The sequence below is a fragment of the Eptatretus burgeri genome, chromosome 5 (genome assembly GCF_056783735.1).
Source record: "Eptatretus burgeri isolate ZD-2024b chromosome 5, Ebu_testis_v1, whole genome shotgun sequence".
NCBI classification, from domain to species: domain Eukaryota; kingdom Metazoa; phylum Chordata; class Myxini; order Myxiniformes; family Myxinidae; genus Eptatretus; species Eptatretus burgeri.
This window is the reverse complement of record NC_140965.1, coordinates 33,311,506-33,325,231: the sequence shown is the minus strand read 5'-3', so window position 1 is coordinate 33,325,231 and position 13,726 is coordinate 33,311,506. Positions and strand designations below refer to the sequence as shown.

General features: G+C 44.2%; 2 protein-coding genes across 7 annotated transcripts in view; one reads left to right on the top strand and one right to left on the bottom strand.

Moving 5' to 3' along the window:
- Positions 1–5,816, bottom strand: part of LOC147026191 (flavin-containing monooxygenase 5-like) — a 187,298-nt gene extending 181,482 nt beyond the window's left edge. Inside the window, exon 1 of the mRNA XM_085881350.1 lies at positions 5,689–5,816. The gene's annotated coding sequence lies outside the window, so the exon portion shown is untranslated. The remainder of the gene's footprint in view (positions 1–5,688) is intronic.
- LOC147026190 (flavin-containing monooxygenase 5-like) overlaps positions 1–13,726 on the top strand; it is a 66,881-nt gene that overhangs the window by 26,588 nt on the left and 26,567 nt on the right. The window contains exons 1-2 of one of the 6 annotated variants that reach the window (XM_085881345.1): positions 5,615–5,770; positions 10,703–10,891. In XM_085881345.1, coding sequence (XP_085737471.1) covers positions 5,765–5,770; positions 10,703–10,891 — 195 coding nt within the window. In that variant the 5' untranslated portion in view covers positions 5,615–5,764. Of the gene's footprint in view, positions 1–5,614; positions 5,771–6,021; positions 6,519–10,702; positions 10,892–13,726 lie in introns of those variants that run through there. The other 5 variants (XM_085881347.1, XM_085881342.1, XM_085881346.1 and 2 more) reach the window with 5 other exon arrangements.

Sequence of the window (13,726 nt, the reverse complement as noted above, 5' to 3'; positions counted from 1 at the left end):
GGAATGGAGGGTAACGAGATCTTGTTAGTGTGCTGGTAGATGCAGGAGTTGCTTGCTTTGGGGTGTTAGATGTTTGTGATGCGGGAGGGCGACCACCGACTTTGCTGTATGACAATACACTTGATTCTTGAGATAAAACTGCTTTGTCATATCTATCTTTGTCTCTCTCAATGCGTTGCTTGTGTGTTGCTTTACCATGACATGATTTGTGCCACACTGCATGTTGGTTGTTCAGTTCTTTTCCAGATATGCCACTCAGTTGTTGATGCAAACGAACATACTCAGGGTTTTGATATTGAGCCCTCTTGCTTATACAGTCCAACAATGATTGGTATTATTCCAGTTCTGGTAGTCGCAGATGCTCCAGCTGATGAACACCTTCAATGTCAGTGAACTTGTCTCCTTGACACAACAAGCAGATTCGAAAGTCAATGGAAGGTTCAGTTGCACGCTTCTTACATGATGGTTGTCCACAGGATGCCATGGTTCATCTGGAATCGTAACCAGAACTGAAATTAACAATTTGCCATAAATTTCAATGCCTTAAGTATTTTATAGGATGGGATGTCCACTGTGCATTTTTGGTCTTCTGAAATAAAGCAGTAAGTTATTTGGTTCACAGTGGATATGCATCATATTGCAAGCAGAAAATATTCGTCAGATACCAGTAATAAGTGTCACATTCATACCAATATTTCTTGACATTAACATCAAACCTGTTGATATCCATGCAAACAGAGTTCAGATGAACAGTTGTCTCAACTACAATGCATTTGGTACCCAAACTCTATTTGCACACACTTTGAATTTTATGTTCAAAATAACGTTAAATAGCGAAAAATCATCCATATAGGGTAAAAACGGCAGCCATTTTGATATTCAAAATGGAGGCCCGAAAAGCAAATAGAAAAACTGGCATCCTTTTTTCTGAATCAGTGAAGTTTATAGATGTGTTTAAACACGGGTGCCAAGAATCTACCCAAAATTTTGCTTTTTTTTTTACATAAGCCCACAGACTACATCACAAGCTTCAGTGTACCATTGGTGGGAGAAAGGGTAGGACAACTGAAAAATGATATGGGATAAATCTGTGCATGAGAGAGAGAGAGCAAATTTCTTTGAAATAATTCCCAGGATGAGTTGATGTTGGAGGAAATAGAGATGGGAGACCAGTCTTGAAGTTTGATGGCTGCTTGAAGACCTTGCCAGTTGGCCTGAGTGAAATTCCAGACTCAACGATGCTGAAGTGGTTCTTCAATAACAGCCAGAGAGATTCTTACTTTGACAAGCATGTGGTCAGATGAACCGATTGGAGCAAAGAAAGAACAGCAGACGTTTTCTGGGAAATTGGTCAAATTCAGATCCAGAAGAGATGGACTACCATTGGTTGAGATCTTGGTTGGGAAGTTGACAGATTATGTCAGTTCCAATGAGTCGCAGATGTCTTTTGCTGAAGAGCCATGGAAGGTGAGGGAGGCACCCACACCCAGACAACAAGCATGATGACAATTTAAGTCACTACATATGAGGAAGAGAGAGAGAGTTGCGATAAGAGGACAGAAGTTTGAGAAAGCTGTTGAGGTAATAACAGCAATGGATAACTAAAGAGAGCAATCAGAGATTGCAGATCCTCTCAGGACTTTTGTGTGGCAAATAAATGGAAAAATGTAATAAATGAAAGGTTACTGATTACAAATGAACAGTCGAAATGGTTTAGTTTTAAATGTGTAAAGCTCAAAGGTCTGAAAAGTTGTTAAGGTCTAATGGTCTGAATGTCTCAAGGCTGAAAGGTATAAAGGTGTGAAAAAGTCGAATTGTGTTGAAATGGTCTTGAGGGTCTTTCAAGGTCAGGATCTAAATGGTGTAATTTAAGGTCTAAATGGTTAAAATTGTCGAAAGGAATAAAGGTTACTGAAAGGTCTAAAAGGTGGGGAGTTCCTAAAGGGTAAAAAGGAGTCTAAGAGGTATTAAGGATCTGAGGGGTTGTAAAGGGTCGAATGAGGTATACAGGGTTTAGGGTTCTTAAATGTCTAACAGGATCTAAAGGGTCTTGGGGGTCTAATGGTTCTAAAGGATGTAACAGGGTCCACATGTTCTTCGGGGTCTTAAGTATCTCAGGGTTCTGAAGGGTCTTTGGGTTCTAAACCATATTGGGGGTATTAAGGGACTTAAATAGTCTCAGGGTTCTTAAAGCATCTTGAGGATGTAAAGAGTCTTAAATGTCTTTGGGGTTTTCAGGTTATTAAGGGCCTAAGGGTTCTAAAATGTCTTGGCAGTCTAAGGGTCTTATGGCTATTCAAGGGTCTTCCGGTTCTAAGGTGTTTTAGGGGTCTTTTGGCTCTCAAAAGGTCAAAGGTATATAGGTGTCATATGTAATTAATACTCCTACTCACATTCTGTGCAAACAGACAAAAAGACAAACAAATAAATAAACCAATGGCACCCGCAGGGTGACCCGTATCTTGCCAAAAGGTGACTACGTGTGACTTCTTTAAGGTCACACTGAGGTGAACAGAGCTGCAATCCACCAGGAGCGACTCCTTGAGGAATATCTGCCTACGAGAATATCACCAAATGACGTCACAATGTCTCAAGCTTGACATATCCAGAAAGCACTCATCGAGGTGTTCAATTTGAGGTACTACACGATATGGTTCCTAAAACTTGAAAATTTGACCTTGGGGTCAAATATGTTTGACCTCAGGCGCTAACCATGAAGGTCAAGGCCAATCGCCACCAAAAACTAATCAGCTGAGCAGCAGGCCATATACTACATTCCCATAAAGTTTGGAGACGATTAGATTAAAATTACTCAAAAAATAAGGGTTTCGTCGACTCCCCTAATTTGCGACAGTGACCTTGACCTTTGACCTTGACCTTCAAAATTTTGTGCGCTGAAAGGGACCTCTATAGGCCTCTGATTTGCGAAGTTACAAAAATTTCCAATGATAACTGGGCTCTGCAGAATTTTTTTACGTGATTACAGACAAAAAAAAACAAAAAAAAAACATTCAAGCTGACGAACATATCTTGCAAAAACTTCGTTTTGGCAAGATAAAAATCACTCATAGTGACACTTGGCAAAACGGAATGGCACTCGGTAGAGTGCATACCTCCACAAGGCTGAACAGTTTACATTTTGTATCACACTGGTGAGGTTGGATCTGAATCCGGACCTTAACCAAAATCTACTCGGCTTGTTCTTGTCACCCAACCAACTCATCCACCAAGTTTTGTCGTAATTCGTCCACAACTTTTTGAGATATCGTGCTGTACATCGTTTTTGGTCCCATCTCTCAATGGTGAAGAATCACTTCAAAAATTCTCATGTCCGGATCCGGATTCAGATCTTCACCAAAATCATGCGTTGCTGGCCTTGGCTGGTCATCTACGAACACCAACAAAAATTGAGAATGATTGCTTGAAAACTGTGGCCAAAAATCATGTGATACACAGACAGACAGACAGACAGACAAATGCCACAGACCAACATACTTGGCGAATTTTTTTTTCCATTCCACTGCTGCACAAAAGCCTCCTGTCATCCTGCGCATTGCCTTTCATACTGGTTCGGGCTTGGCCCTCAGTTTTTCATCCATACTTCAGCACAATCTCCTGGCTGGGCAGTGTGACTCCATCTGCAGATCTGCCCACCTGCATATACTCCCACATGGCATCCCGAGGATGCTGAGGCCTCCACCGAGCTTACCTGCTCCATTCCAAATTGTGAGAGGAGCTCTTCCGGCATTCCTTCCTTTGCTCTCGCTGGCAATTGGTGCTTCAGGTCCTCTCCCTAAGCCCAGGCCCATAAGTTTGGCCTTCCCCTCTGAGTTTATGGCCTCCTTCTGGCCGGAATGCTCCCAGCACCCAGGGTGCTCTTCACAGCTATACTCACCTCTCTCACGAGCCACACTCCCTTCCCATGAATTCTCGTTGCACGCAGCAAACCAAAATTTTCCACACATTGCACCAACCGCACAATGACATCCGTTGTCAATTTGACTGGATCCAACGAGCTAACATTCAACTATCCCCGAGTGTGGGTGGAAATGCCTCCCAGTCATTCCTTCGCACCACCATTCATGCCTTTCATTCTATCCCGGGCCAATGTCCTGAATTCATTCCATTTTCCACTTTCATCCCTTCTTGCACCACTCTAACTACATTACCTCTAACTTGTTCTCACCCCGTCATTGCTGAAACTGATCACATTCCTTTTAACTCGACTTCGCTAAACTAGCTACATACTCATGACCAGTTAACCGTATCTAACCGACTAAGTCCTGAACTGACCTAATGCTAATCTCCCCTTCTGAGGCTAATGCAAAGCTAATGCTAATCTCCCTTTCTGAGGCCAATGCTAACCCCCCCCCCCCTCCCTTCTCAGACTCATACTCCTGTGCTATGTTGTGGAACTCCAGAAACTCAATTGTCCCCTCAAGGTAAAGCACATCAACAGAGAATCTCCAATACGTAATTAAGGAACGAAGGATCATTGATGAAGCAGTCATGCAATGGTCTCCACTAATCAGAGCTTTCAGGAAATCATCTATATATGGAACCCAGGAAAAGGAGTGGGGAGTTTCTTGGGGGCGGAGGAGAGGACCAGAGTGCACAGCGTGCAGGAGGGTACGTGTGAACCTTGTCACAAATAAACTGGACAGGAATGGAGGGGAGTCGGGTCATAATGACCCACATCTGACCTCGGCTAGGCCGGCTCGAGTAATGTGAAGGATTTATCGAGACAAGGGAGAAAACCCAGAGAGCGCTTCTTATCGCCCCGGTCAGAAAAAAGAAATTGCGCAGGCGGACAACAGTAAAGCGAGCAAGGGTCTCGAATAGCAGTCCAACAACGAGCAGGGCAATTCTGGACAGGTAATGTACCAAGCTATCATTGTCAAACATGACATAATTCCTTTACAAAGGCATATCAACACAAATGGCAAGCACATGAATGAAAAATCTAAGAACAGAGAAGGAGAAGAGGGAGCGAGTATTTGGGGTTACGTTCTCAAGACATACAGCAAAGCAGCAAGTGAATCATGTTTCTCTGGAGCCAAATGGTTGTAGGTTCTCATCTCCAGTACAAAATAAGAACTTATTAAAAGAGAAAGACAGATTATTACATTTGATTACAAGTTCTAATATGAGTTGCATCAAGATGAATCAATTAATATTTAATAATTAGGAAAAAAACACATGCAGTGATTAACTGAGACTACAATTCTTATGAATGCCCACATTCAAGCAGATTGATTGTAAAAACGACGAAAAAGGAAGTGCACTTCTACAGCTACCATGTGGACACAAATTTATTAGTGCCCCATGTGGGTTCCAAATTTCTCCCTCGTTCATTTTGATGCGCTGGGGTCCGGGGTTTCCCCCACGGAGAAACCAGCCACGTTCGCCATGCCCACTGCTCGTGCTGTGAGACCTCCACAAACTCCACATGTATACGGGCCGCCTCGCAACCTTTCACACACCATTGGTGTACACACCCACCTCGTGACCTTTTGCACCCCGAACACACACACACACACACACACACACACACGAGATACCTCGCATGTGGTTTTCACCATGCTCATTCTCACACTGCGTGGCTTCCACACACCGAACATGCACATGAACCATTTCGCAGAGATACCACAGCCGAATTCGCCATTCCCATTTATTTAGCCGTCTTACCCAGCAGGGAACGTTTACATGCTGGCCCTCCTGGGACAGATGCAGGCTGACCCTGGTGGGTCCCAATGAGTTGTAGATGCAGGTGAGTGAGAGTTGCAGTTGGGAGGGTACACTGTCAAGCGATACTGTGTGAAGCGAGCTCTGAAAATAACTGTTGGGACAAAAGTGCGACTCAATGAGGTGGATGCGCTGGAAGATGCAAGAGTTTATGGTGCGTGTGTGCGTGCGTGCGTGCGTGCGTGCGTGCGTGCGCGAAAGATGTGTAAGAAGAGTTCTGCCATGACTGGTCAGCACCTGTCCCGTTTGGTGCTTTGGGAAGTGTCCTACTTGGCACCTTTGCATTCATTCCACTCGGAGCATCTTGTTTTTCATTTGGTGCTTTGCGCTCTGCTAGGAACACCCATCCTGCTTGGCGCTTTCTCATTCTGTTTGGCGCTCTGGAAGCCTGGTCAACCCAACCAGGTGTAGTCTCCCTCAGGACGTGAACTCCCTCAGGATCTTGACTCAAAACTCAGCCCTAAGCGCCATACTGCTTTGCACCGTTCTTGGACTGCTCTCTCCTCCCGAACTGTACTGCAAATGAACTCCCTACAAACTACTCTGTCAGGGGGTTTTATTGTCCCTGGACTGTCTCCAATCTTGCCTGCTTTTTTGGTATTCAACACTGAATGGCTGTCACGCATTGCAATCCAGCAGCTGAGATTCATCCTCCGGAGCATGGAGGTGTGGTGATTTGGGAACGCTTTGCTCGATCCGTGATGACTGGAAGGATTTATGACAATTGCAATGCTGGAATGGAGATTATTTGGTCAAAACACTGGTGAGGTGAGGTGAAGTGTTTTGAGAGTATGGTTTAGAAATGAAGCATGAAAATGGAGGTTCGAGCACGAGTGTCGGAAAATGAGGGTTTGAGGATGGGTGTTTCAGAATTGGTGTTTAAGAACGAGTATTTGGATATGGAGTTGGAAAATGAGGGTTTGGATGCAGAGTTGGAGAATGAATGTTTGGGAATGAGGAACAGAACGATGGAGAAGGTTCTTACTGTAATCACAACACACATCTCTATCCCTGATATGTTGGGATGGGTAAGCAAACTAAACAGATTCACTTTGGAAATATCTAAACACCAGGGTTCTTTTATGTGTTGAATGTAACTCCCCAGGGTCTTTCAAAAACCACCACACTATATATGTAGAGAGTGGGATAGACATTGATATTTTGTTCCTGTTTATTGCAAGGAATCTTTCCATATAATGTTACAGTTGGTGATCGGTCACACGTCTGCACAGCACACAGCACATGGATTAATTACAACAAAACATTACAGGCAGCATTTTTCGAATCGTGCCATCAAGCAGTATTGTCGGTTTGGTGTGAGAAGCCTGATGGTTGGGGTTGGTATTCTTGTTTGCTGATTAACTGATCTTTTCATTATTCAAAGGGGTGGCAGAGGTGTTTCAGACGCAGGAATGATACCATTACACCTACAGTCATCCATTTGGCCCAACAGCAACGTCTGTACTTCATTTTTATCGATAACGATACTTGTCCACACCATGTTCATAGTCAACGCTGCACTTCAGGACCACATCACTCACATGGACTGCCTGTCACGATTTCCAGACTTAAATGCAATTGAACATGTCTGGGATGGCTAAGAGAGGCACATTTGCATTCACCAGGTACAGCCACAGTCTCCTGATCAACAACAAGTGGCTCTAATTGAGAATAGTGCAACATCCCAAGACGAGATCCAAATTGTCCGATTTGGTGAATGATAAGACATGTCTGCAGTCGATCGACGTCACACACAATATTGGAGTAATTTCTGTCGTTGGTTGTTATCTCCATTTGTGGGTTTCAGGAGGTGGGAGGAAGTTCTCCCAGAATTCAAAATCTCCACCTCCTATTTATTTGTAAAGGATCATGATTCATGAAACAAACTGTGAAGTTTCATTCTCATCACCTGGTTCCAAGGGCTCTTTTCAAAATCTTCACTGAACCTCTGACAGCCTCCACTTGTAGCTCCTTTGTTGTGATTGGGGTGTTGCATATCTGATGTGATGTCATGAAAATGCACATTGATAATGTGAAAATTTTAAAGTAAATGCAGAAGAATACTTGACCTCAATTTAAATGTCACAATCACAGCTTTTATCATAATACTGTAATGCATATCGATGTAAATGGGGCATGTTGCACCGTGCAGCCAGGACACTCATTTGAGGCCAAGATAAAATGCATTCATAGTTTGCAGTAACCCTCCAACAAACATACGATTAAGCATTTATTTATTTACAGGATGTAAGGCTTGCAGTGGAGTACTACACACACACACACACACACACACACACACACACACACACACACACACACACACACACACACACACACACACACACACACACACACGGACATACAGATAAATACACGAGACAAAACACTGGACTCTTCGCTAAGACAAACACAGCCACTGAGCTTGGGAGAAGTGCCATAACTTCCAAGGGTACTCTGGGTATCGGTGATGCCACAACAATGGCCGCCACATTTCTCAACACACTCAGTGGGGGCATTTTCTAAGGAGGAATTTCCTCCTTCCCATTGATGCCAACGGCAGGGGATTGTCCATAGTCTTATCCTTTGCAATGCTGATTGTCAAGCAAGGAAGCCGCACGTACTATTTTGAACTGTATGCTTGTTGTTGGCCACGATTTCAGCCACACAGGAATGTGCTGTCGGCCACGATTGTGGTCTGCGTTATTGTTCAACAATCGGCATTGTTTGTTCCTATTTGAAGGCATGTGGGTATGTTTAGCATGGCTTGCAATAATTGGTTTAGAATTTGTTACATTCTCGCTTGTTTCTTCGGTCAATGTTTATTGGGCAAAATTAATTATTGCTTGTGGAGTGATTTCATTTGCATTTTAAAAGAAATGGTGAGATCTAGAGTGTATAAGTGATTTATAAAACAGGGGAAATTCAAGCGATGATACAGCAGCAAATGTTTTGGAGTTTTCAGGAAATAATTCAGAGTTTTCAAAAAGCAGTGTGTCTGGTGATCCTTTAGATGTTGATGAATGTGGTAATATTGACGGACAGCTTGTCCAGTGATATGAAAACATGTAGAACTAGAAGGTCACTCGGTAAAGCGCATACCTCCACCATGCAATGCCTGATCCACAAGAACATATTGTGCCCAATATATTTTTGAGAGATCGTGCTATATATCGTTTTGGCCCTCTCTCTCAATGGTGAAGAATCACTTAAAAAAATTCTAGAAGCCAGATCTTCACCAAAATCGAATCAATTCGTCTTTGTCACACACCCAATCTGTCCATCAAGTTTCGTCCAAATGCGTCCACAACTTTTTGAGATATCCTGCTCTATATCGGTTTCGCCCTTTCTCTCAATCGTGAAGAATCACTTAAAAATTATCAGGTCCTGATCTGGATTCAGATCTTCACCAAAATTGAATCAATTCTTTCTTGCAACATGTCCGAGTTTCGTCCGAATCCATCCACAACTTTTTGAGATATCCTGCAAACAAACAAACAGACAAAAACAGACAATGGTAAAAACGTAACCTCCTTCACTTTCGGTGGTGGACATAATTATTTGTTTTTACCAATCCATTATAAAACTGAGTGGAGTAATGTTCATTTTGTGTGTGACAAATTAGTTTATAATCTGAGCTTTTTCACAATATGTAGTTTGTGGTATAAAAGGTGGAGAACTCCTTTACAATACACAAGAAAAAGAGCAATCAGAGATTGCAAACTCTCACCAGGATTTATTTTGAGTGGTGTATTTTTTATAGGATTCAGAGTAAATCCAACCTGGCTGCCAAACCATGTGATGTATGACATCAGATGTGTGACGCTTTTGTTCCTCATGGATAGGCGGACATATGTGTAAAGTTTTACCTTGATCTTTCAGCCATTTCAAAGAAGAAGGTTTTTGAAGGTTAAAAAAGATGGCTGCTGAATCACGTGACCAACGACTTCATCAAAAAAAATATGTGGAACTTTTTATCCCAAGATGACCCTCAAAATTTTTTATACTGATCGAATGTAGCATTCTACAGATGCCATTATTACGTCATAACGAAGGCACCTATGACGTCATAAAAATGCCACTCATTCCCCATGAGGAGTACTTGCTATGTGCCACTTGTGCACCCATTGCTTGGGGAACACTTGTGTGAAGATTCCCCTCAATTTGTAAAGGCGATTTGTCCAGAAGAAGATTTTTGAATGTTTTTTTTTAACAATATAGCTGCCGAATCACGTGACTGGTGAAGTCATGATTTTTTGTTACTCTGGACCATTTTATCCCTAGATGACCCTTAAAAGTTTTCATACTGATTGGATGTGGCGTTCTACATATGCAATTATGACATCATAACGAGGGCACCTATGACATCATTAAAAAAAATCACCCTCATTCCCCACGAGTATGTTCCAAGTTATACTGCCAAGTTTCAATTTTTTTCCTTGGTGTAGTTTCAGATTGAGGTCCAAAGTTTTTCCGTTTTTTAAATATGGCTGCCACACCACGTGACCTGTGACGTCATAATTATAATTGAAACATTCTACATGAGTAGTCGCACCAATTGTGAAAATTATTCTTTTTTTCTTGCCTTTTTTTTTCATTCTTTTTTTTCTTTTCTTTGTGTGCCTGTCTAGAAAAAAAACAACATTCTTTTTCTATTAATTCTCCGAATTCTTCGGTGAGCGTAATAAGAAACATCTTACATTTTATTTAGTTTACCTGGAAAAAAATACCATATTTTCATATTGGATAATGAAAAATTAATCACTCAAACAGTTTGTGTTTGGTTTGACTCAGCTGTGGTTTGAATTTCCAACTTCCCAGACTCAGAGCGGATGTTCCAACCATTACCCCACCGAGTCTAGTATTGCATAGATAAGAATGATGCAACACTCATGGTTCTTCTATTCAGTGTTTTTTTTCCTCCCAAGTTTGACCAAGTGTGGACCACTTCATTCTGCAGGAAGGAGCGGAGGAAGAACGAGCAAGTGTGTATCGATCGTTGGTGATCAACACTTCCAAGGAGATGATGTGCTTTAGTGACTTCCCCATCCCACGGAACTTCCCCAACTTCATGCATCATTCCTTGATTTTGCAGTACTTTCGACTTTTTGTGGAGAGGTTTAATTTGATGAAACATATCCTCTTCAAGGTTTGTTGGATGTTGACAATTTTGGGCTTTGGGGGTCCAATATCATGTTGTATCTGAAACGTCACTGCAGTTCTAATTCTGCAGCAAGCACCTTTTCCATTGTGTTAACCTTTCACTTCAATTGATCAAAGCGGAAGCAATTTGAGGCATTCAGTGAGCAACGGTCAGTTTATTCTTCGACTATGACATGCATGGATCATATGCAGTAAATGTGTGACATGCTAGCACCCCAGAAACTAATGGAAAGTAATTACTCTCGGAAGTGGCGACGGAAAGTATGACCAAATGAACAGAATGTTCCTTCCATACTCCATTTTGATGCACACGACTATGCAACCTGCCACTTCCAGTGTAAATCTTATTTGAACTCATGTCTCGACTCAAAAACAAAAATAATTATTCTCAACACAAGACATGCCATCAAAGTTGATTAAATCAACACGATATCAAACCCCTGATTTACATTGATCACAACAAACAATGAGAGGTCATATTGTTACGAATATGGAAGCCTTGTGCACACAGACAGACAGCAGTCCCCAAATTTAGTTATCTCGATAAGTATGTGTTTATAGTTAGGGTCCCCTACCTGTGTCTAACGGGAATTACATGTGTGCGGTGCGAAGTTTATTTTACAACAAATCTCCTTCACTTCACTTCGCACACCGACTCCATTGCCCACGTGCGTTCAACCAAGCTTTTTTTTTCATCACCTCAGTGCCAACTCCACCCCTTGTCCAATCACGCACAGAGGGCGACTTTTCCACGACACCCCGGCCAATGAGGGTGGAGATCAACAACAGAGGGTGACTTTCCCACGACACCCCGGCCAATGAGGGTGGAGATGGCCACAGAGGGCGACTTTCCCACAACACCCCGGCCAATGAGGGTGGAGATGGCCACAGAGGGCAACTTTCCCACAACACCCCGGCCAATGAGGGTGGAGATCGGACACAGAGGGTGACTTTCCCACGACACCCCGGCCAATGAGGGTGGAGATGGCCACAGAGGGCGACTTTCCCACAACACCCCGGCCAATGAGGGTGGAGATCGGACACAGAGGGCGACTTTCCCACGACACCCCGGCCAATGAGGGTGGAGATGGCCACAGAGGGCGACTTTCCCACAACACCCCGGCCAATGAGGGTGGAGATCGGACACAGAGGGTGACTTTCCCACGACACCCCGGCCAATGAGGGTGGAGATGGCCACAGAGGGCGACTTTCCCACGACACCCCGGCCAATGAGGGTGGAGATCATACACAGAGGGCGACTTTCCCACGACACCCCGGCCAATGAGGGTGGAGATGGCCACAGAGGGCGACTTTCCCACGACACCCCGGCCAATGAGGGTAGAGACCGCCTCAGATGGCGATCTTCTCACCCCGGACAAGAAATATATAAAGGAACTGGGGAGGTTGGTCGTCTTGGGGGTTGTGGGTCTCGGTGCTGGCTGGTTCGTCTGATCCTGGGTCATCGTCATCTCTGATCTTCTCCTTGGTCTTGGTTGATTGGTGTGTGGCCAGTTGGAGAGTGCGGTCCTTGGTGCTTGGCGCTGAGTGAAAGCTGTGTGTTTGATTCCCGCCACGCGACCAGATCGTCGTACACCGCACGAGGCGGACAGGTGCAAGCCAGACCCTGGCCTTCGGCTCGCCTTTCCTTCCGAGCGGCCACAATAAATGCCAGCCGGCCCAGTTCGTGTGTGTGTGTGTGTGTGTGTGTGTGTGTGTGTGTGTGTGTGTGTGTGTGTGTGTGTGTGTGTGTGTGTGTGTGTGTGTGTGTGTGTCACCAGTCTGTTAAATAGAATTGTTTAATTGCCCTATTCATACCTGCATTGCTTTTAGTCAGTTTAACTCTGTTCTCTGTGTCCCCCTCCCTTATTAATAAACCCCTGTTAAATGTATCAGCTCATTTTCTGCGCTTTCTTTCATTGGCCGAGCATGGTGCGTATTGAGAAGTAGGAGGGCTGTTTTGGCCGCTAATTGTTCTTTTGGGTCCGACGGACTCTGGTAATTCCGCTCGGTTATACTGGACCGGGGTCGCTAGAGCGACCCGGTTCGACAGAGCCCGTCGAGGGTGTGGTTTACCCGGTAGCTGGACTACGTGGTTACTTAGGTATATTGAAATTTGGCAATTAACCATACCCCACACCGTCAAAATATTGGCAACCACGGTCTGCTAAGGGACCCGTTTCGGACTTATCCGAGGGTCACGACCTAAATTCCGGGTGTTCGGTGGGAGATAACTCCACTGCACCACCTCGTGGTCGTTTATCGCCGCCGCATCCTGGCCCACAACAAATTGGTGTTCAGGAGTGCAATTCGGCCCCTCCGCCTCCACGAAATGAACGGGATTCGGATCAGGGGTATACGGAGCAAAACCCCTCATTGTCTCCAAATTGCGAGCATCTAAATTATTCCAAATACGCACCATGGTGGGCCAAAATGGGCTGGCACAGGTGGGTTCTGAGAATACAACGGAAAAGGAACCAGTGGCCACGGACACCCCCATGCAAGAAGACGTGCCCCCGCAACCAAACTCAGAGGTAGTAATGGGTGTGGGGCGACGGCAAATCATCCCCCCCCCCCACATCAAATGTCCCTCCCGATCCCTGTCGGATCCGTGCCTGATAGTGGCGGATCGGCTCTGCCGAGACCATTTGGCATCGGCCAGATGATGGAGATGCTGACAAGGCAGAAGTTTATGGAGTTCATCGAATGGGTCACACAAATGATGGATGTGAATCAGGAACGCATGGAAAAGAAAATGGATGCCATCACGCGAAGCATGAAGGGGGATTTGGAGCGCAAAATGGATGAGGGCAGGGGTGAAATG